General features: G+C 33.3%; 3 protein-coding genes and 1 long non-coding RNA gene across 5 annotated transcripts in view; 1 reads left to right on the plus strand and 3 right to left on the minus strand.

The window, feature by feature from the left end:
* Positions 1-615: 615 nt before the first annotated feature.
* LOC116345531 (keratin, type II cytoskeletal 2 epidermal-like) lies at positions 616-3,108 on the minus strand. The gene is made up of 4 exons (XM_031774971.1): positions 2,817-3,108; positions 2,163-2,215; positions 1,333-1,864; positions 616-1,264 (listed from the first exon to the last, which is right to left on the minus strand). Exons 1-4 carry the CDS (start codon positions 2,832-2,834, stop codon positions 1,217-1,219), a joined length of 651 nt encoding a protein of 216 aa, XP_031630831.1. The 5' UTR covers positions 2,835-3,108; the 3' UTR covers positions 616-1,216.
* A 3,964-nt stretch (positions 3,109-7,072) lies between these two features.
* Positions 7,073-15,804, minus strand: LOC116345528 (CD109 antigen-like). 2 transcript variants are annotated; one of them, XM_031774966.1, is made up of 16 exons: positions 15,507-15,804; positions 13,118-13,529; positions 12,179-13,035; positions 11,858-12,116; positions 11,530-11,763; positions 11,414-11,459; positions 10,623-10,857; positions 9,945-10,249; positions 9,583-9,882; positions 9,083-9,514; positions 8,918-8,964; positions 8,678-8,855; positions 8,238-8,590; positions 8,003-8,178; positions 7,641-7,915; positions 7,073-7,546 (listed from the first exon to the last, which is right to left on the minus strand). In XM_031774966.1, the coding sequence occupies exons 1-16, from the start codon at positions 15,569-15,571 to the stop codon at positions 7,311-7,313; spliced, it is 4,410 nt and encodes a 1,469-aa protein (XP_031630826.1). In that variant the 5' UTR covers positions 15,572-15,804; the 3' UTR covers positions 7,073-7,310. The 2 variants fall into 2 exon arrangements, with proteins under 2 accessions (XP_031630826.1, XP_031630825.1); XM_031774965.1 differs by having other exon boundaries at positions 10,623-10,860.
* Positions 15,805-16,713: 909 nt separating this feature from the next.
* LOC116345529 (maltase A3-like) lies at positions 16,714-20,703 on the plus strand. The gene is made up of 8 exons (XM_031774967.1): positions 16,714-16,979; positions 18,360-18,616; positions 18,684-18,836; positions 18,903-18,962; positions 19,046-19,734; positions 19,799-20,014; positions 20,088-20,231; positions 20,328-20,703. The coding sequence occupies exons 1-8, from the start codon at positions 16,775-16,777 to the stop codon at positions 20,449-20,451; spliced, it is 1,848 nt and encodes a 615-aa protein (XP_031630827.1). The 5' UTR covers positions 16,714-16,774; the 3' UTR covers positions 20,452-20,703.
* A 1,544-nt stretch (positions 20,704-22,247) lies between these two features.
* The window catches only part of LOC116345532, a 522-nt gene continuing 186 nt past the window's right edge, over positions 22,248-22,583 (minus strand). Inside the window, exons 2-4 of the long non-coding RNA XR_004201511.1 lie at positions 22,514-22,573; positions 22,385-22,444; positions 22,248-22,308 (exon numbers count right to left, since the gene is read on the minus strand). This is a non-coding gene — a long non-coding RNA (uncharacterized LOC116345532). The remainder of the gene's footprint in view (positions 22,309-22,384; positions 22,445-22,513; positions 22,574-22,583) is intronic.

Consider the following 22,583-nt stretch of genomic DNA (forward strand, 5'->3'; position numbering starts at 1 on the left):
CACACTGGACATGCATTGAATTTTATTCAATTTTTTTTTTTATAAAAACAAAAGTTATCTCACCTATACAAATCATAGCCAGGCGTCAGGTTTTATCATAAGGCATCTGGCAATACCAAGTTTTTTTATATTTTTTTGAAATTCATTTGGTGGGATCACATTCAAAGTCAAACAATATGAGTCAAAAGCTTCAAATGATTTTGAATATACGAAGATATGGCGATTTACAAACAATAAAGTAGCATCTATTTATTTTTTTCAATGTTTGAGTAAAATTTCATTGAAAAATTTCAAATTATTTGTCTTTTTTTTTCATTGTCACCACAATTGCTACCAACTTCACCTGGCTTCTGCGTGAAAATAGATACAATTTTGCATTCACAAAACATTTGTTTGGATGTGATAATCTCACATCAAACAAATAATAGTTAGTGTACATGTATTTTGTCCCGCATTGTGCGCCAAGTTTGAAAGTTTACGCTATGAAACTGGCTTGTATACTTTTCTCAATTTGAAGATGTTCAGCGATTGTTCTGTACTGTTCAAACAAACACAAAGAAGAGATTTTTTAAAAAATATTTATGTTCTTCTACATTAAAATGAAAATTCAAAATGTTTAGTAAATAAATGTCAATTTATAATTTATTACACATCTGATAATTAGCATAAATGTTTATCGTCATTTGGTTTGGTAAGATATGTTTGCACTTCCGGGCCAAATATTAGGAATGAAATATGAAACCAACGTTGAGCATTTATTTTGCATTATACATCTCTAATAGTTTGGCCAGACAAAATAAATTATTTAATCGAATGTTCTCAGCCTGTTTCTGAAATTCTGTGATTTTCATTTATTTAATTTTAAATATTCCCAAAATGAAATGTAACCGAACATTTTAAGCCCACTTAAATCTATCGATTGTTTCTAAGAGAAATAAAAGAAAGAATGAGACTGTATGGAACGGTTAATTCCATCCAATAGAATAAAATATTTTACAGAATAAACAACCGCAGCCAAAAAAACCTGTACATTCAAGCGATCAATACAAATGAACTGGAATTGTTCAATTTTTTTTTGATCGATGCGGGCGAGTGTTTGTAATAGAAAATCGCCATTTTTTCTTCTTCTTAAATTCAAGTATAAAATACAAACTGTACATACAGCTCCATACAATCTCATTTGAATAAAACTTTTTACTTAAAAATGAAACGAGATTTAAAATCCTTCTCCACTGAGCGTTGCGGCTTGTGATGCTGTGGCTACCTACAATTCATCAAAACATAAACAAATATTAAATTCGGTGTATATCAATTGTAGATATTGTCATTTACCTTTCGTCCCCCACGGAAGTTATTGTATTCAAAACTGCCACCTTGGCCACTTGACGCACTTGAACCAAAATTTGTGCTACTGTAACTGGTACTGCTGGCAAAACCGTTGCCACCGAAACCGCTGCCACCAAAACTGTTGAAACTGCTGCTGCCGCCGCCGCCACCACCACCATTAAAACCATTTCCGCCACCGAAACCGCTGTTTTCACCAAAATTTCCGTTTCCCGAATTGCCAAAACGTGTGCCACCAAAACCGCCTTCAGTGCTCTCCGACAGCCATTTGTGCCCTTTTACCACTTTCGTAACCTGTTCGGGATGCGTATGTTTGTAATGATGATGGAAATGATCGTGTGATACTTCCTCTTTAATTTTTATTGGAACCGGTTGTTTCTTGACAATTTCTTTGATTACTTTTTCCTCTTTTATAACAATGGGCTTGTGATGATGATGAATATTCTTGACTTGCGTATGTGTATGTTTATGATGCGATTTTTTTACCGGTACATGAATTATTATTTTCTTTTTGTGATAGCTTAAACGAAATGGGAAAACATTATTCAAAATAAAAGTCAATTAGAAATGATGAGATCTTATGGAAAGAGACGTTCATCAGAATACAGTGAGTATATAAAGGCGATATTGTACAAGTTTTGATAATTTTTTTCTATCTATTATTATCGATTTGCAGAACGATACATATAACTCACTACTCTGATGAAGTATTTGTCTACAACAATGATAAATTCATTGAAGAAATTAATGAAAAATGCTTATGTTAAGTTGCGTGAATCGATATGTATTTTATTTCCTGGAAAGTGTAGTGCATTTACCCAGCTTCTGATGTACTAATGGTTATGATAACTATAAATAAAGCCGCCAGCAGCTAAAAAACAAAACAAAAAAAATAATCAGCAAATCATCATGCAATACATGCAGCAGAGGGAAAAACAAACAATAAAAAGCTAATGTACGCTTAAAGCAAGCAAAAATGCATAGTTTTGGTGTGTTTTTGCGTGTGCGTTTCGCTCGAATTCACTATAAACAATATTTAATTTGGAAATATTACATCAAATTTGTTCACAATGTCTGCTAACACAACAAGGGACTCGTAAGTCTAATTGATTTACCATTACATATTATCGAAACACCAATGAACTTTCAATCAATGTCGTCAATGTTCAATTTCATTAAAAAAATTCAACTCAATTGATGAAGTGGAATCAGTTCACAAATTCTTTTGAAATTTTTTTTTAAATTATTTTCTGCTGATTCTTGAGCGATTTGAAAATTCAATTATAATTTTGGCCGGTAGAATTTAATTTTGCAATGAACAAAAATTCACGTGCTATCATCGAGCTCACCATTGTTTATAATTTTCAAATAATCCGATGACTTTTTTACACGAACTTAAAATAATAACTAAAAAAAATATCGAAATGACACCGAATCTGCTCAAATTCTTTTAATCTCATAACTAAACTCACCACAATTCGCAATTCCATATTCGTAATAATATTTGTTGTTCTCACTTCGGATCTAAAAAAAAATGTGCACCGTTTTTTTTTAATTTAATTTCAATTGGTTCTTATTTTCTTCTTCTTTTTTCACCACAACACTTGTTAAAAGGATAAATAATCCGTAATCCCAAATTGTTCGGCGGAAGCACTGCACAATATTTGATGTACTTTGTAGATCTGAAGCGCTGCTTCGGTTGCACTCTATATTTATATGGAGAAAGCAACGAACAAGAAAGCAAACATCGAACTCACATACACCACTATCCAATCGAAAATTCACCAAGTAAATTCCCGAATATATAGTGTATATGTGAGATCAACTGTGAGCCATTGAAAATAATGAAAAACAACGAAAAAAAACAACACCACCAAAAAACGGTGCAACAATTGTAAACAGCGCACATGTGCGCCATTCAATTATACATCGCGTAATCAATCACACTATTATTTCAACAACTAAAAATCAAATCGTGAAAGTAGAAGAAGTTAATCACTGTACATGTACAGTGAGCATTTAAGCGAGCATACAACATTATCACAATGAATGCAGCAAATAAACCGAATACGATAGAGAGAAAAAATCACTAAAATATAAAGCAAAAGAAATAAATATATTGGGAAAAACAAATAGACGGAGTTAGCGCACGGGGAGGGAAAGGGAGAGAATGAGCGGGCGTGAAACAAATTAACTGCATGAAAAATTAAATAAAACAACACGCAAATCATACATATTTCGAATTTTGATTCAATTTCGCATTGGGTGAAAAACATAGTGTTCACGTACTGCAGCATATAAAGAAGAAGAAACAACCACCGAAAACAATGAAAACGAAATGCAGAGAAGAAATAATACTTAATATATTCATTAAAATATTACAAAGTCATGCATCCAAATAGACAAGAAGCCGAACACAGTCAAGGTACGTGAAGTGTGCTTGCAACTATGTATATAGTTTTTCTTTTGTTTCTTCATGGAATGTAAAATGCAAGTTACAATGAACGTATCTTCATACGTCATGTGGTAATAATCACCGAGATGTCAGATATTTCATCACTTTCTACCATTGATCTTGTGAATACTTAGTCGGCGTATGAATGAATGGACTACCGTAGAATGTAATGATTAACATTGAAGTCAACAACACCACTACATGTCAGATATATTTTGATTTTTCCTCTGGAAGTTTATCTGTCTTACCTACATTACCAAGTAAATACTTCATTTACACCATACACCAAACAGCTTGATTATACACCGTTTTAAAGCGGGAAATAGACTTTTTTTTTAATAATACAAATATACATAAATCCATTTTTGTCCTTGGAGAAAAAGTGATTGCATTTTTCCATTAAAAAAGGCATGTTTTTATTTATTACGGTAATCTCAAAGGATTTATGTGTATTTTCACTTGCAACATGTCGCATTTTCTCTAAAATTATGAGTGTATTTAAACTAGGTGCATGCATTTTACATTAAAAAAAGTCGTTGTAAAGCCGTTAAACACTAAACGTTCATTCTGTTATTTTTAACGCTAAAAATCGAAATTCTTAGTTTGACATAGAACATACATCATTCAAAATAAACAAACTATGTGGAATTGTCCAAAGAAAATGTTCACAGTTTAATGTGTAAACTGAATGAAACCAGCAAAACTAAGCCGACAGACATGGTTATCGTTGATTTAATTTTCTGGTCTTATTTAAATTAATTTTTCTATGAATGGTTTTTTCAAACAACAGTTCGCACCAAGTGTACAAGTGTATTCGAAAAACATAAGCTACATTGAAATTCACACATATATGCTAATTATTCCATGCATGAGACAATGTACGTTTGATTTTGATGTGACTAGTTCAGCGTACCGGCTGAGGAATTAAATATTTGCATTATTGCATTTCATTAATTGTCATGTGAAATCCGAGTCTAATGTCGAGTTGTTTGTTGAAATTGGTGTACAAAAGAGCATCACATCAGTACTAGGGGCATTTTACTATATGCGAATGCCATTTTATACGGAATATATGAACATTTTCCTATTCATACATGGAATATACGAAGTAAAGTATATTCATCCGTATCAACATCTATCATTGCTGTGTTCAGTTTGTCGCAGTGACCGGTTCGCGCATATTTCTATGCTTGCCTAAATACGCTAGGTAGCATAGATATGCCAAGCATAGCCGCAAACGCAACCGATGCATCGCCGTTCACTCTATATGAACAATACACATGTTCGTTTATGCAGACGACCGTGCGCATACAATATAGCTCGAATCGAATGGCGACAGGTGCGTTGCGGCTTGCGTCTCCGCTATGCTTAGCATAGCTATCAGGCATAGAAATATGCCCGAACCAGTCACTGGTTTGTCGTGGCAGTTTCAAACACAATTTCATTGTTCTCAACCAAATTTGAAAAACAGTTGAAGAAAAAAATACAAGATTATTTGTTGAATATTATTTTCGTATTTGATTCGAAAGTGAGATTTTGGAAATGAATTTAGATAATATAAAAGAAATTGAAAGTTACGTCAATGACAATAAAAACCTTTCACAAGGCACCGTTTACAGTGATAATATTACGAGTGGCAAAGATTTATTTACCATTTAAAAAAAATTCACTCAATATTACCAAAAACATATCAATTCGGCTTGAATCTCTGTCACCTAATCTGTCACTTTGACTTTTTGAATGTAAAAATATGACTTTTCATATGCGCCATCCGCAAAGTGTGTATGAAACATTCGACACCGTCCGCAAATTTGTATGAAACATCCGCCACCATTTGCAAAATTTGTATGAAACATTTGCAACCATTCGTTTCCATTTGCAAAATATATATGAAAAATTCGCTTGCATATGGAACATTCGTATAAGTCGGAACCCCCTAGCATCAGTATGGATACAATTGTGCAATAGCGCCAAATCTGTTTATTACTATTATTTTGTATTTCGACGGGTAGCATGCAAGAGATGTGTGTGCTTGCACAAAAATTGATTTATATTTCCTGAATGTTTTAAGCTAGTCTGTGTTGCATTACAATGCACTACACAAGTGATTATTCGCCAAATTCAAACGTAATCCATTATTATCGCATGATGAACTTATTTTTGTTTTCGGAAGAATTGATTGTTTGTTGGTTTACACATATTTTTTTCTTTCATTCATTACACATCAAATCGAAGTTGGTGGAGAATGTAAGCTGAAACTGTGCGTGTGTTTTTTTTTTCGCAAAAGAAAAAAAAGTTTCTCTTGATTATACTCTTGGTTCAATTTGTTGCCAGAGTGTAAAAAACAATTTCCTTTATCAAAATAAAGGTGTTTACGTTTTTATGCATTTGTTTGTAACGATGCGTATCCAATTTAGCGAGCGAATTCAACCAAATGAACATTTTTTTTATTGCAGATAGCAAGGCACTATAGCAACTGTTACAGAGACATTCAAACTACTTTGAATCGATTATAACTGTTTTTTTTCTTTCATTTCTCCATGCCTTTTTTACAGTTCATTCAAAGTCGGCCTCAAAATATGATAATTACTAATTAACAATTTAATATGCAACGATTTAATCAGTGTGTAGTTAAAAATGCACCAGACTGTACTGAATGGGTGCGTTTGGCTGGAATTAAAATCGTGATCACACTTACCATCTTCAAGCAATGAGTCCGACAAAATGTGAACCAGTACCCAGAATAAAAATGAAATAAACATACTTTGTTATTGTTCCAATTCATGAATCGTTTACTTTGGAACATTAATTGAACATTTTTATAATTCATTTTCAGGCCATTCAATTGCACACTTCGTTTGTGAATTGAGCATTGTTATACAATAATTTGAATTTTTTTTATTTCTTTCGGCTGACCAATAATGGATAAACTGATTAATTTTACCAACAGTTGAATGCGGATGAACTAAATAATTTCCTTTAATTTAAAAAAAAAATATGTTAAGGAGGAGAATTGCGCTGAGCTTAGAAATTGTAATTGCATTGCGACTGAAATGTGAAACGTTATATTAATATTTCAAAGCCAGTAGCGATGGTACATAGTAGAAATCTGTTTACAGATTCTATTAAACTGTAGATTTGGTGCTGCCTCCATTCAATTTAGTTTTTTATCAATTCGAACTGAGATTGAGAATGCCAGTCGAGATAAATCCTTATGTCGCAAAAGCACTTGGCAGGGGCGTTAATACTAGAATCGAATGACAAGTTGAAGTATTACTTTTGTTGCTTATTTGAGTTTATTCCGTTTCATTTTATTATTTGGACTAATATTGTTAACAACTGAACATATCACTAATCATGGCTTTGTTAAATCTATTGCATTCGAATATATATATATATATATATAAATTACTCGTTTTAAATAACATCGATTCTCTTACGCAGTTAACTTAGAAATAATATTTGGTTAGAATGAAATTTTTTTGTTAAATTTTTATGCAAAATTAATAATTTATCGCGTTAGAAATGTAGACAATAAACTAACAACTAGAATGATTTCCGAAACATATAATGACTGAGAGTTACTGGTTTCCATCACCCTAGCATATTCTTCGTCATCGAGTAATGATGACTCATAACTTCGCTGTTGCGATGCTCGAATTTGGCATGTATCACTGCAATCACTTCCTTCACAAATATCACATAGCGTTGTTTCTCGCATTTTATAAAATTGGCGTGCCCGACGAGCTTAAAAAGAATGAAATCGAATATAAGTTTGGGGTTTCTCTGAAACTTGAAACAAAATCAAAAAAAAAAAAGAAATTGAAGAATTTTCAATTACAATTGTCATAATAGTCATAAATGGTAACGGCTGCTGGTCGTTGTTTGGCTACTTTTTGCGTTCGGAATGCATCAAGCGTTGGGCACAGTTCTTTTCGTGTTAAATGATCAAAATATATCACAACAATCGTATCTCCATTCTTTGTTTCAACTTTCATCACGTTTTCGGATACTTCAAGCGATGGCAGTGTGTCCAAATCAGCTGTAAAACCACTAGGAAATTGAACCTCCATAACAGCCATATTTGATTTTGTTTCATTGCCAATCGAAACAAAACTATTCATAGAAAAAATGGAAAAATAACAAAAATCAATACTCAAATTTTTCAGTGCAAAAATCGTAGCCGGAACACTTTTTTGTTACCTGGTACAAACGGTAAGATGTAAGTAGTCTTGATGTGAATTTTTATTCGGCTGTGGATCCAATGTGAATCGTGGCCAAGCGCCAGTAACATTTATATTATATTTATAGGTCAATTGCAATAATGCAAAACCTCTACCAGTTGCCGTGACATTCACTTGGCGCACATCATTTGGAAGCTAAAAATGACAATTAAAATCATAAATATAACGTTATATATAACTTGAAATAAGCTTACGTCGTTGATTTGCTGAATCAATCCATTATCTCCATTGACGTTGATTTGACTTTCACCACCTTCATATTTATATCGAACTTGTACATTGTTATAGTTGTTCGATGTACTTTCCGCATATTTGGCTAATGCTCTTAATCCCACGAATGTATCTTGAGTTGACTGGAAACCACCCAGTTCGTTTCGTTGATTTACCAGCCATCTTATAACTGGCAATGCATCAGAATAGTATCCGGCTTCTAATAATGCCAATAATCCATATGAAGTTATTTCCACATTTACTGAGTTTGGCTTCGTATACCAAATATTTTTGGTATCTGCCTCTGGAACAGGTTTTTCCCACCACTTTTTATCATCTAAAAAATCAATCAACTATTAGTTTCATTATTTAAAAAAATTGTTTACAATCAATTATTCGTTCATGAAACTGGTGTTTGAAATACCTTTTCGCTTGGATTTCAAATCAAATGTTTGCAAAATGTAATTCTTAGAATTGTGATTGGCTAATTGCAATGCATATGCAGCTACAGCAAGTGAATAAAGGTCATCACTTCCTTCAAGATTTCTTGCAACATAGTCAATAGCTTTATTGATTACATTCTGGTACATGGTCGATTTACTCTGTAAAATTTATTCATAGAAGAGGTCATTTTCTCATTAAAAATTACAAGAAACAAACTTACTCGATCTTCCAAAAATGCCGCCAACACGTATGCGGTCAGTGCAGTGCCTACAAAATGAATTCAGAAATAATAATATATATATTTTGTAAACATTTCATCGCATTTTGTTTTGTTCAGATTAATATCCACACAAACACTCATCGACAAAAAAAAATGCAAACATACCTTTACCGCTTTCGCCTTGCATTTCAGTTGATATAATGTTTCCAACTTCTGGAAAGCTACCATTTGGTGCTTGAATGTGGCTCAGCCAATCCAAAGCCTCATTTATAATCCGTTGTTCAACTTGAATGTATTTGGATGCTTGGATGAATGATCGTGCAACAAATGCCGTGAGCCATGTGCTGCCACTTTTGTCTCTCTTACCAAACGCACTGAACGAACCATCTTCGTGTTTGTAACTCAATTCACGTTGATAACCGGCATCCATGAATGTTACTGCCTTGAGTTCGACAGCCGGTGACAATTGATTTGTCGTTCGTAGATAGTCCATAATTACAATATTTGGTACGAAATTCAACATATTTTGTTCACCACAGCCATATGGCATTTTAATGAGCTTTTCCATATTTTTCACAGAACCGCCAAGCAAATCACCTTCACACGAATGATATTAAATATATAAACGTTTTATTAAGCATATCAAGATTGAATATTTTACTTACCAACGGCGGAAATTTCAATTTTTGTCGAATCAGAAACCGCATTTTTGGGAATGATAAACGTAAAATTACCATCAAATTGTGTTTTATCACGTAAATCGATAATCATTGCCAAATTTTCAACTTGTGCTACTCCTTCTGGTTCAACATTCAAAATTCGTTCAACACCATCACCAGCTCTAGGAGCACGTGCCGTCACTTTTATTGTCATTGGGCCAATTTTTTTTGGTTTCACCATGAACGATACGCCAGTTCCTTCATTTGCATTTACATGCACCGTCTTTCGGCGATAAAGTTCAATTTCTGTAATATACATGATGAATTGGATGGTTTATAGGTGCCAATATGATACGATAATAACTTACTCGGCGAATCAATTTCATTGGCCATTTGCACAAATTCAAGTTCTTGTTCAGTATTATGCAGAGTAACTTCAACATCGAATTCATCGTCCAAATAATTGAAAATACCGATGGGAATGGAAACAACTTCACCACGTTTCACCGAATATGGTAAATTTAATGAAACAAAAAATGGCTGAAACACTTGTAAGTTTCTCGCCTCCTTTGATAAGCCAAGACCGCTTATTGGATCCAAAGAGAATCCAGTTATAACCCATGATGTTATTGTATCTGGAACTTTTTTATGGATCGTATGACGTCCAGCGTTGCTATATCGATGACAAAAAAATACCCATTAGAATTGATTTGTGTACTGTGAAATGACTGAATATCTCGTTTATTAATAATGTGTGATGAATATTTAATAGTTTACTTTATTGATGTGCACACGAGACAGAAAATGGATGAGGAATACATGGATTAGGAGAAGAATCCCATTGAATTAAAGAAACATTTTATGAGAAAAAAAAATAATTCTAAATTTAACAGCATCTATATTCTACAGAATGAAAAAAAATAAATATTCACCAATGAAAGCCCATTCACCATCACCTGAATTAGTATTTATATTTTACACTTTTTTGAACATTACTTTGATTTTATCGAGAGAGAAAAATAGAAGAAATAAGCAAAAGTAGTTACCCCGAGGAGAAATTAACAAATAAAAATGAGTCGCTAATATCGTTCATGAGATGAACTCGTGGTCGATCCCAATATGGTTTTGGAATACGTGAAAATGCATACGGACCGGCTAATGGTGGTCGCGTATTTGTTCTTAGAACGTGAGCTGGCCCAATGTCTGTTTTTTTAACGGTTGTTAGGCTTCGACCGTACGATATTTCATTATCATACGATGGGACTGTTGACGACTGATACACTGCTAAATATATAAAACACCATTTTGAAACAATTGATTTGCGGATACTTGAAAGGTAAAAGACTATTATACATATTCAATTTGGACGGTAAAACCCCAAACCATTTCTATAACATTTATACTAAGGATAGTATCTTTTTTCTATCTCGTGAATCAGGTTTTTCATTCAATTAGAAAGCATTCATTCACGAATAGATTTTAATTCAAAATCAAAGGAGCATTTGGAAAAAGGGAAGAAGAAAAAAAAAGAAAAAAAAACAAATCTAAGAGCATAGAAGTTAACCTAATGTTTGTAACTTCTTTCCATAGCCAAGTTTCGGGGAAATTCTTTCGAATCACAATTGAACTTATGGACACTGAATTGGTTTCGGAAACACGGAGAATTTCTTCATCATTTGGAAATCCATAATAAACGTAATCGTAATCGTTATCTATTTGTGTGGAATCGAAAAATATCGAAATTTATTGCTATGAAATTGACCCAAATTCAATTTGTTTATTAAACGGAAAATTGTCCTCTTCTTTTTAAATAATCTTGATACATAGAAAAACTCACGATTTTCCGCTGGTTTGGCATTTGTGAGTAGAACAGCGCCAGAATTCTACAACAAACATGTAAAAATATTCAACATAAAATATATGAAGTAAATGGAAGTGGTAAAAAGAACATACAGCAAAATCCTCCCACTCATCAATTCCGTAATATCTTGAATGAGTCAACTGTTTTCTCGAATATTCGTCCAGTTCGTTGAATATTTGTGATTTGTCCAAATCGTTTCCTTTGCGTAGTAATAAGACACTTTGATCCACACCCAAAATACCAACATATGAATTCGGTTTGCTAATTACAGTAATGTCGACCTCTTGTCCAGGCCGTGCTTGTTTCGTCGATACATCAATTTCAACCTGTTCCATTCCCGAAATAGATATTCATTTGAATCGTACAATTTCATGTGAAAAAAATATTAACCGAATTGAAAATGCTCTTAAAATTACTTACATAATTTTGCAGATCTTCCGCCAAATCAATTTCCAATCGGTCCGAAATGATTTCATCATTTTTAATGTAATGAACGACGAACTGTGCTTTTGGAACCATAGCAAATGATGCCAAAAATGTTATGATGTGACTCTTTCTATTTGGAATTTCAACTGAATTTGTGACGATAATATCGCCACGGCCCAACACTTGGTATGAGAGATAACGTAGACTTTCGGTTGATTGAATTTCAATTTCAATATCTCGATTGATTCGTGGCCTATAAGAAAATATAATTATAAAACTTTTCTGAATATTTTACTATTTTCTGAATAGATTTACTTTGCTGTTTTTAGTGTAGCTTTGAGATACGCATGACTATCTGAATGAACAGCTGGAATCCATCCAAGTCTTTCTTCGGCATCCAAGTAAATGAATTTGAGTGTAAATCCATTCGAATGTGTCACAATGATATCATAGTAAAGAATGCCGTTTTGGTCAAGCGTATGAATGGTTTCAGTTGCATTTTCATCGTCATAATAGCTTGACGCCAATCGAACACGAATGGTATTGGCACCATTTGTAACAGGTGTACCATCGAATTTTTGCACTGACACCATTACATTATACGGCAGTCCCGGTTTATAATTGGCTACTGCATTATTTAATACAATTTTATATTTGGATTTATGTAAAAATAGGTCAACTGTTGTATTTTGTTTGCGACCAGTGAATTCTTCTTCTACAATAGCTTCCATGACCATTGCTTGTTCGTAGTCTTCTTTAACATTCAATTCATTTGTAATGTCAAATTCAACATATGCTTTACTATCAATTTTCGACACTTTGCGTGTTATCAAATTATTTGCAAATGGTTGAAATGATCCATAGGTTTTTGGGTACACAGCCACAGTGACTTCACCTTTTACCGGTTTTCCATACGTATATTTTGTGCGAATTGTTGCTCGAATTTTACCATCTTGAAAATATTGATGTTTTGGCGTATCAATTGTAACATCAAACTTTGGCAAAACGTATTCGGCCACTTCAAATTTATATTTCTTTACTTCGCCCATCACCTCAACTGTGATGTACCAATCACCAAGCACAGGATAACTCGATAGCTGCAATTCTTCGCTAACTATGCCACGTGATGTTTTCAAATTGGCAAATCCTTTTATGCGATTATTACCGCCATCCTGAAACAAACAAAAAATGTGGTGTTGTATGATTGCGTTGTTGATGGTATAGAGAATGAATATATATGAACATAAACTTTACCGTAATAAAAATATTGGTTGGCTGTTGGCTTGGAACGGGTTTCAAATTATGATCAAGAACAAGTATTCTAAAGCGCACCAAATCACCAGGTTTGTATATAGCCTTGTCGCTTTGCACAAATATCGATGCATTTTTTGATACTAAACTGAGCGGTCTTTCGTTCCGGAAATCCAAACCACTCAAACCTTCAGCATTTAAACGATATTGACCAGATTGCATAAAACCAGTCGTGAATCGTATCAATTGACTTGTGTACGGTTGCAAAGATGTTTCTCGATAATTTGAATATCCATTTTGAATGCCTTCAATGCCAACGCGAATTTCACACGGTGTTGAACTGTCATGCAAACTAATCGCAACATGATATTCGGAATTTGGCCGAATTACATCAGGTGCCACAATCGAATAGTGACTGTATACAGTGTGCAGAAATCATTACACAAAAGAAAAAATAAAGAAAAACACATACTATTAGCTCATCAAATTCATTTACATCGACTACAAGCATTGTTAAATAATTTCACAATATATTTAATGAGCAAACATTTGGAATTGGGTGGGCGACATTGTCGTTGTCGTCGTCGTCTTGGTTGTCGACTGAATGAATCAATATACGCTATAAATGTAGTTTATGTAAATATTTCAACTTGAACTGTTTACACGAAGTTTGTTGTGGGTTGCTTTTAAAATTGAAAGAAAGCTTGTCTCTAGTTTTGATACATGCAATGTGTATTCAATAGATAAATGTATCGTTTACGAGCGCAAAATTGCAAAAATAATATAAAGTCTAGTTTTGTTATATTGTTTTTTTTTCTTCTGAAATCAGTTTTAGAGAAGAAATAAACAGATTAACGGATATTTTCACTTGACGATTTTTTTCTTCAACTCCCGCCCTCTATCTCTTTATCTGTGTTCTCATATTAAAGTATCATTCATGCATGTAAGTTTTTGACCTCACAGAATAGAAATTAAAAAGGTGGCATTTATCGTTCAATTATTCATTAAGAAGAAGAAAAAAAGTGTCAGAAATGTTGCGTCGAATTTTTTGTCGATCGTTTTCTTCAGTAATTTCAATGAAATCAAGTTTCTATATATGGAAGATACGTCCATTTATATATATGATCAGCAATGATCATCATGTTTCAAAGTTGCTGTTACACGTATACAACCAATACATTTTTTCTCCTCTCATATTGCCGTAAAAGTATCGATTGATTGGTGTTGTGTCATCGTCAAAAAGTGCACATACAAACATCTCAACACATCTGCAATAAAACTTAACCACTTAACCCTCTAGTGCATAGCTCTGCCTTGAGGCGGAGTGTATGAATTATTGTCTAAAATATATAATTTAAAAAAAAAGATTTTATTTATGAATTAAAATACATTCAGTAGGGTTCAGGCTTTCATTTTCCGGTCATTTGACAACTGGATGTAAATCGGTTGTTTAATTATAAACACGGTTGTACTCGAAAACAGAAATTTGACAAAAAAATTATCATTTTTTTTGTTTATAGCAGTTTTACTGCAGTTTAAACAATGGTTTTGATTGTTCTCGAATTTTGTCAATTGCATTTTTTGAGAAAACCATGCGATTTTTTGAATTTCGATTATTTTTTTAAGGAATTATAAACCAAAACAATCATAGAAAAATAAGTCTCATGTCGAAAAAAAATTAATGCATTAGAGGGTTAACATGTACTACAGAGATGAGATCGATTGTTGTCGTATTTATGAATTCAGAACCAAATTTTATAATGACCTTGGTGCGATTCACGGTAAAATGTATGCGTTGTTATTGTTATTATTAAATATGATTCACCGAATTCATTAAAATGGAATTGAGAGGAAATTTACGGCCGGAATTAGATAATGTGGCTGACTAATGAAATAATTACAATGTAATCCAATTTATTTAGAAATTATAATTAGAAAAGTGAACTGTTACCGCGTGTAAGAAAGAAAAAAAAATATGCCAGACGTATATAAAATGCCACGAGAGTAAGTGATCTCACAAAACGCCAACGTAAATCTCGCAACAAACCCCAAAATAAAAAGACCACTCGTACAGTGAAATCCAGAAAAAAATCACTTAGATATAACATATCAAATCGCCAATTTACAAATAAGGAAGCCTTAATTGCCATTTTTTTGTCTGTTGCGAAACAGTAAATCAAGTACTAAACGCATTTCTCATTTTATGGAATGCGTTTATGTAATATTTACATGTATACATACGAATAAACTGAATGACCAACCCAAACGAAAAGAAACCAATTCACACACAAATATATATTTGACACTTTTAACATTTGAATCCGTTGCTTCGTACTAAAATTAATAAGTGATACAATTTTTTTTTTATAATTATTTCTTCAAAAACACCAACCCATTACACTCGATTTGTTGGATATTAAGTAATAATAACGTTAAAAATGCAATAATCTGTAACATTTTGTAAACTATGAACTGAGAATTTTACAATGTTTCATTAAGGTAAAAAAAACTCAAACTGTCACAGCACTTCAACACAAAACTCCTTCTTTTTTCAAATTTTCGTTTTCAACTTTTTACAATGTTTACATGAACAAAAACACTCGACTTGTCACAGATGTACGTTCATTTCTTAAGACTTTATGCATATGATTGCGAGATGAATACTGAAGTAAATTCAAGCGTGTATACTTTATACTTTATCATGCTCGCAACTCAAATGAAATGTATGGATACAGTTGGTCAACAAAGAAACCACAACAACACACACAGCGCGGTTGCTTTTTGCATCAATTAAGTGTGATGAACGTTACGAATACGATATACTTGAACAACATCTACGCTGCAACCGCTTAAACGAGAAGAATAACCACAACAACAATAACAACATTAAACGTGCAAATGTATGGTATGATCTGCGCGCGCTTACCTTTACTCCACATATTTACAAACAAATCGATCACTTGTGCTCTCTAATGATGTCATCGGCAACAACTTAGTATTGTATATGTTTTGTATATTGGTGCGATGTGTGTAGGTGTTGAAATGTTGTTGTCGCTGAGATGTGAATCTTATACTTTTAAAAGAAACAATGACGGAGGCGCCGCATTATTTTTTATGAAAGAAATACTAGTTTGGATGATCGAAAAGTGCAAAACCGTCGGCATTCATATCGCTTTACTTATCGATACAGAAGCTTTTCCAAAGCGCACAAGTTCATTCTTATTTTTTTATTTTTAACTTATTTTTTCGTACATCAAATTTTCTCTAGTTCATTTCTTTTTATTATTATTCAATTTGCGATGTCAAACGAAACGTTCCTTATCAATATTTTGCAAAAAGACTCAAATGATTGCATACTTGTGTTGAAATTTTCTCTGATTATTTCACATTATGCTATCTGGCACATATACATACATGAGTCGTTTATGTTATCATTTTCTTTTGAAAGTCTGTACATTTTTTCCTAATATGGTATCACATAAACATTTTATGTCTATGGTTTTAATATTTTTAACGTTTCATATGTTAATCTAAAATATTGTATGATTATAAAGTGTATTTTGTTGGTGTATCCGTTCTTACGAATTCACAAATTCAAAGAAGCAATAAAAATTCAGTTTAGTCACAGTATAGAATTGGTTCAGTTCACTACATCGATCAATGGAGACATCTCTAAAAATGTTATTTTTAACGTTAGCAATAACATTGCTCTCAAAACAGTGCATATGTGTCAATAGTGGTTTTACGTTTGTTCTTTTGGAAAATGATGAACCAGCCAAAGAGTGGTGGCAAACGGCGTCACTTTACCAAATATATCCAAGATCATTCAAAGATTCAAATGGAGATGGTATCGGTGACTTGAACGGTAAATTGTTCGATATAAGTATTTTATTAATTTGTTTTGGTATTCAGCAATCAATGCAAACGTATGTATTCTATTAAGCAATTTAAATGATTATGGTCAACTAGGCGATTTTTGCCACTTGATAAACTTTTTTTTTGTATAATCGCCAATTGTGGTCAAATTACTCAATCAGTTTGAACAAATGAAAAATGTACAAAGATTATGGGTAATCATAGCAGTAAATGTAGCTACGAATATAAAATATTAATTTGTGCAAGGTTTTTAGCCGATTGGTGTGATTTTAATAAAAAAAAATTGATAAATGAAAGTGAAAAAGTGAATGATTCGGATGATGTTCTTTTCAACCCTCCTGCAGACAGTACATATTAAGAACAGATCAATACAGTATGGGCCTCTCAGGCCCTCCATACAAAATGTATGAAAATAGTTCCAAAATGCAAAAATCCAACATGAATTTTTTTTTTTTTTTTTTTTATTCGATGAAAACGAAAAGCAAGTTGAATAAATAGGAATACAAATAAAGATTATTGAAACAAATGTAGAAAAATTAATTCGAATCTGAAGAATCAGTTTTTTTTTCACATTTTTTACACAAAACAGCCAAGTTTGAATGCTCACCGCAAACGTTTTTGTTACATTTACTACTACAAATTTTGGTTTTTCGATCGAGTGAAGCTTCGATGATGGTTCTCCAACAACTTCTAGAACATTCAAATGTTGGCGAACCTGATTCAAAACTGACTATACTTGCACTAAATTCAACTCAATAAATTTTGAACATTTATATTGCGAACTCAACAAAAATTCTTCCAAATGAAATATGTATTCATCAAAGAAAGTGCAACGACTGACCGGCATTCTATTGCAACTGTTTCATATGTGTTATACGCGTGCCCGTTGGCTTTGTGGTCGAAACCGCATTAGCATGCGCAATCATCACACATTGATAAATTTCGGAGATACATACGCATCAGATGGTTCTGTTACTGGGTCCGATCTTCACTCACGTTCAACTTTTAAAATGGTATAAAATTTTTGGAGACGACAAAATATAAAAAATAAAAATTTCTTTGAAAATGTTTCTCTATATATATCGATTCCCATACATTTTGTATGGTGGGCCTGGGAGGCCCATACTGTCTGTTTGAAGTGAGATTTTGGTTTTCGTCAAGAAAAAATATTTTGTAGTTTGTGTATTTTACCGTTATATATATGAATGTCCGAGAATGAATGTGAGATTTGTTATGTTATATGTGATTTATTAGTTTGGATTTTATTCAATTTTTTCTGAGTTGCTGAGCCTGATAGACCCATTCTGTCTGCAGGAGGGTTAAATTATCAAACAGATATTTTAAATGAAAATATTTTTTGTTATTTCAGGTATCACAGAGCAATTGGAATATTTGAAAGAGATTGGTGTATCCGCAACATGGCTATCACCAATATTTCGGTCGCCCATGAAAGATTTTGGATACGATATATCCGATTTTTATGATATCCAACCCGAGTACGGAACATTGGGAGATTTTGACAAATTAATTGCTGAAGCACAATCCCTAAATATAAAAATTATATTAGATTTTGTGCCAAATCATTCGAGCGATCAAAATGCATGGTTCATCAAATCAGTTAATAAGGTACCAATAAATAAATGAAATACTTCTTACCTCAAATTATATATGCATTATAAATATTTAATTCAAGGTGCCAGGTTTTGAAGATTTTTATACATGGCATCCAGGCTATGCTGATGCAAACGATCCGTCAAAACGGCTACCTCCAACAAATTGGATAAGCGTATTTCGAAAAAGTGCATGGCAATGGAACGAACAAAGGGGTGAATTTTATTTGCATCAAGTAAGAATATCGTTGTTTGTATAATTTCTCTATTTTACTACAGATAATTCTTTTTTTGCTTTTCAGTTTTTAGCTGCGCAACCTGACCTGAACTATCGTAATCCAAAAGTGGTTGACGAAATGAAAGTAAGATTACATTTTTTTCATATACTTTTATTTTACTATAGAAATGATTGAATGAAATATTTATTTTACTTTATTATTGATAGAACGTGCTAAGATTCTGGTTAGATCGCGGAGTATCCGGCTTTCGAATTGATGCTGTACCCTTTCTATTCGAAATAAAAGCAGATGAAGAGGGCCAGTTTCCGAATGAACCGCACAGTGGCGATACAAATGATCCAGACGATTATGGATACTTGAAACACATTTTTACTTACGATCAACTAGAGACAATTGATATGGTTTATCAATGGCGTGAAGTATTAGAGGAACATCGACGTCAGAATGGCGGTGAAGCTCGTATCATGCTCACTGAATCTTATTCACCATTGAACATTGTTGCTCAGTATTATGGCAACAGCACTCACAATGGATCTCATGTGCCATTCAACTTTCAAATAATATCACGCATATGGAACGAATCAAATGCCTATGATTACATTGCATGCATTGATGATTTCATGAAAATTGTGCCAAAGAATCAGGTGGCAAATTGGGTAGTTGGAAATCATGACCAGCATCGTGTTGGATCCAGGCTCGGAACAGATCGAATCGATGCAATAAATATGATAATTTTAACTTTGCCAGGAATAAGCATATCATACAATGGAGAAGAGATAGGAATGACCGATCAGTGGCTGAGTTGGAATGATACAGTTGACCCAGCTGCCTGTAATAGTAATCCGTCAATCTACACACAATTCAGTCGAGATCCTGAGCGAACACCATTTCAATGGTATGTTTTGATAAAGAGTTTTCGATTGAAATAGTTGGTAATTGTTTTGTTTTGCTATAACCAGGAATGATAAGAGAAATGGTGGATTTTCGACAGCACCCAAAACGTGGTTGCCCGTTGCCGATAATTATAAAGAGGTTAACGCTCAGAAAGAAGAAAATGATGAAAATAGTCACTTGAAAGTCTATAAGAAATTGAAACAGCTTCGAAAAGAAGCAGTTTTTCAAAATGGTGACACAAAATATATGGCTCTAACACAACAAGTAGTTGCTATTGCAAGGTTTATTCATTATTCGTATAAATGTTCTGTGATAATTTGTAAAGAGTTGTTCATTATTATATTTTGTTTTAAGGTATTTTGAAGGTGAACCACTTTACATAACTGTAGCGAACATTGGACCATTCAAGGAAACAGCCGATCTAACTGAAATTGGAATAAATCCAACTGAAACATTAACATATCATATCGTCGGAGTATCATCAAAACATACCATCAAGTAAGATAAACTGTTCAAAATGCTCGAAAATTGAAAAAAAAAAAAGTCGTCAAAATGCTCAAACAGTTCCTCTTTGTTCAAATTATTTCTTTACAGTGAACAAATAACGTCCAATCAAATAGTTCTTCAACCTTTCGAATCCTTTATATTACGAGGCAAAACTGATGTAAATCAACTGGAATCATTTGAATATTTTCAATACAGTGTAGCTGATTTCTAAATCATATTCGTTTTAACAAACCTTGATAAAATGTCAAATAAATGCCGACTTTGCATTGAAACTTTATTCAGAAGTTATTAAATTAGATAAGTAAAGTGCGGCGTACGAAAATACCAAATCAATAATATTTTACACTTATGACTTCTTATCCTTAATTTGTTCTCCCTCATTATTGTATTAGGTTATAACAAAATGATTGAACCACCAAAAGCCAATAAAGTTAAATGAAATGACCACAAATGCATATTTGCACATACATGAATTTTATTTGAACGAAATGAAATAAATAGATTTAAAAAAACGTTGTATAAGTACTTGTCAAATACTAAAACAAAAAAATTAAAATATTAAAACTAAAAGCCATTTCCAGAAAATATGTAAAGAACCCTTATATAATATTAAACTTTATGCATCCTTTCATTTTTAATAAATGGATCACAATCACATCTGCACACACAAACAAGATTCTCATTACAAGATGGTGAAGTTGTCTCACATTCGTCACTTGCAGGTGTGCTGCTGCTCTCATTGCATGATGAGGATGATGGAGCTGTAGATGAACTGCATTCATCAGATGACTCTGTAGAAGATGAGCTGCATTCATCAGATGACTCTGTTGAAGATGAGCTGCATTCATCAGATGACTCTGTTGAAGAGGAACTGCATTCATCAGATGACTCTGTAGACGAGGAACTGCATTCATCAGATGACTCTGTAGACGAGGAACTGCATTCATCAGATGACTCTGTAGACGAGGAACTGCATTCATCAGATGACTCTGTTGAGGATGAGCTGCATTCATCAGATGACTCTGTTGAAGATGAGCTGCATTCATCAGATGACTCTGTAGACGAGGAACTGCATTCATCAGATGACTCTGTTGAAGAGGAACTGCATTCATCAGATGACTCTGTAGACGAGGAACTGCATTCATCAGATGACTCTGTAGACGAGGAACTGCATTCATCAGATGACTCTGTTGAAGATGAGCTGCATTCATCAGATGACTCTGTAGAAGATGAGCTGCATTCATCAGATGACTCGGTACTTGTAGTTTCATCGCATGATGTTGGGGTACTGCTTGTCTTGTCACATGTAGATGGTGTGCTTCTGCACGAACTTCGTGTTATTTTACCTTTTGATTTGTTTTTATCTGCGGTAAAAAAGGCGGGGGAACGAATTAATGTCTGGGTTAAATGCGAATTATTGTCTAGATTTAAATACACCATTTTAACGAATTGTTGTCTGGATTAAAATTGCGAACTATTGTCTAGACATTAATTCGCCAGACATTAATTCGCATTTTCTAGACAATATTTCCTTAAGATTATATTCGAATGGTGAAATTGTGTCTGACAAAATGCGAATTAATGTCTGAGTACATAGTACTCAGACATTAATTCGTTGTTATGCTAGACAACGTTTCGTTATTAATGTGAATTGTTGTCTAGTATAACGGAGAATTTATGTCTGAGTACTTAAGTACGCTTGCGAGTGAAAGTCTTCTATTCCATTTTAAGCACTCTCTCCCATTTTTCAGACCCATAGGGATAAAGCGAGTGTTATCGGTACTGGTTCTTCTACTTCTATGTGTATCTCACTAACACTTTTGTTGCCTTACGTACTAAAGTGTGAATGCGACGTCTGAATAAGAAGAACCGGAACGACTATAAATATAGCCTATAAATAACATAGGTACTTCATACCCACGTCCAATAAAATGAAATAAACATAAAAATGGGCGAGAGTCATTAAAATGGAACACAAAACCGAACGAGCGCGCGCGCGATTGCTTACCTGTATTGCCTTCCTCGACATTTTGATTACCAGATTGGTTTATTCCTTGTATAAGCTTGCCTGTTTTATAATTAGGATTTATAAATAATACTCGTATCAAACAAAATTCGTGAGTATTTCCCTGTCAAGTACTTACTTAAATAACCTTTCTGGACATTTTGATTGCCTGATTGATTTATTCCTTGCGCTCCGTGGCCTATTTCATTATCGGAATTTATCAAAAATATTAGACATTGTTCATCCATATTTAACGCCGATTGCTTACCTGTATTACCTTCCTGGACGTTCTGATTACCAGATTGGTTTATTCCTTGTGCACCGTGGCCTATTTCATT

This window comes from Contarinia nasturtii, unplaced genomic scaffold, assembly GCF_009176525.2.
Source record: "Contarinia nasturtii isolate CC-2019 unplaced genomic scaffold, AAFC_CNas_1.1 Cnas_scaffold_1305, whole genome shotgun sequence".
In the NCBI taxonomy this organism is placed as follows: Eukaryota; Metazoa; Arthropoda; class Insecta; order Diptera; family Cecidomyiidae; genus Contarinia; species Contarinia nasturtii.

What these genes read in the sequence shown, in the direction of transcription:
- LOC116345531 (XM_031774971.1), bottom strand. An exon ending in ATTAGTACATCAGAAGCTGG is followed by an intron (nt 1,865 to 2,162) that starts GTAAATGCACTA and finishes ATTTCGTTTAAG; the next exon opens with CTATCACAAAAAGAAAATAA. An exon ending in ACTTCCGTGGGGGACGAAAG is followed by an intron (nt 1,265 to 1,332) that starts GTAAATGACAAT and finishes GATGAATTGTAG; the next exon opens with GTAGCCACAGCATCACAAGC.
- LOC116345529 (XM_031774967.1), top strand. Translation starts at nt 16,775, where the DNA reads ATGGAGACATCTCTAAAAATGTTATTTTTAACGTTAGCAATAACATTG. An exon ending in TCATCAAATCAGTTAATAAG is followed by an intron (nt 18,617 to 18,683) that starts GTACCAATAAAT and finishes ATTTAATTCAAG; the next exon opens with GTGCCAGGTTTTGAAGATTT. An exon ending in GTGAATTTTATTTGCATCAA is followed by an intron (nt 18,837 to 18,902) that starts GTAAGAATATCG and finishes TTTGCTTTTCAG; the next exon opens with TTTTTAGCTGCGCAACCTGA.
- LOC116345528 (XM_031774965.1), bottom strand. Translation starts at nt 15,571, where the DNA reads ATGTTACAGATTATTGCATTTTTAACGTTATTATTACTTAATATCCAA. An exon ending in AATTGAAATTTCCGCCGTTG is followed by an intron (nt 9,515 to 9,582) that starts GTAAGTAAAATA and finishes ATTCGTGTGAAG; the next exon opens with GTGATTTGCTTGGCGGTTCT. An exon ending in CGGCATTTTTGGAAGATCGA is followed by an intron (nt 8,856 to 8,917) that starts GTAAGTTTGTTT and finishes TAAATTTTACAG; the next exon opens with AGTAAATCGACCATGTACCA.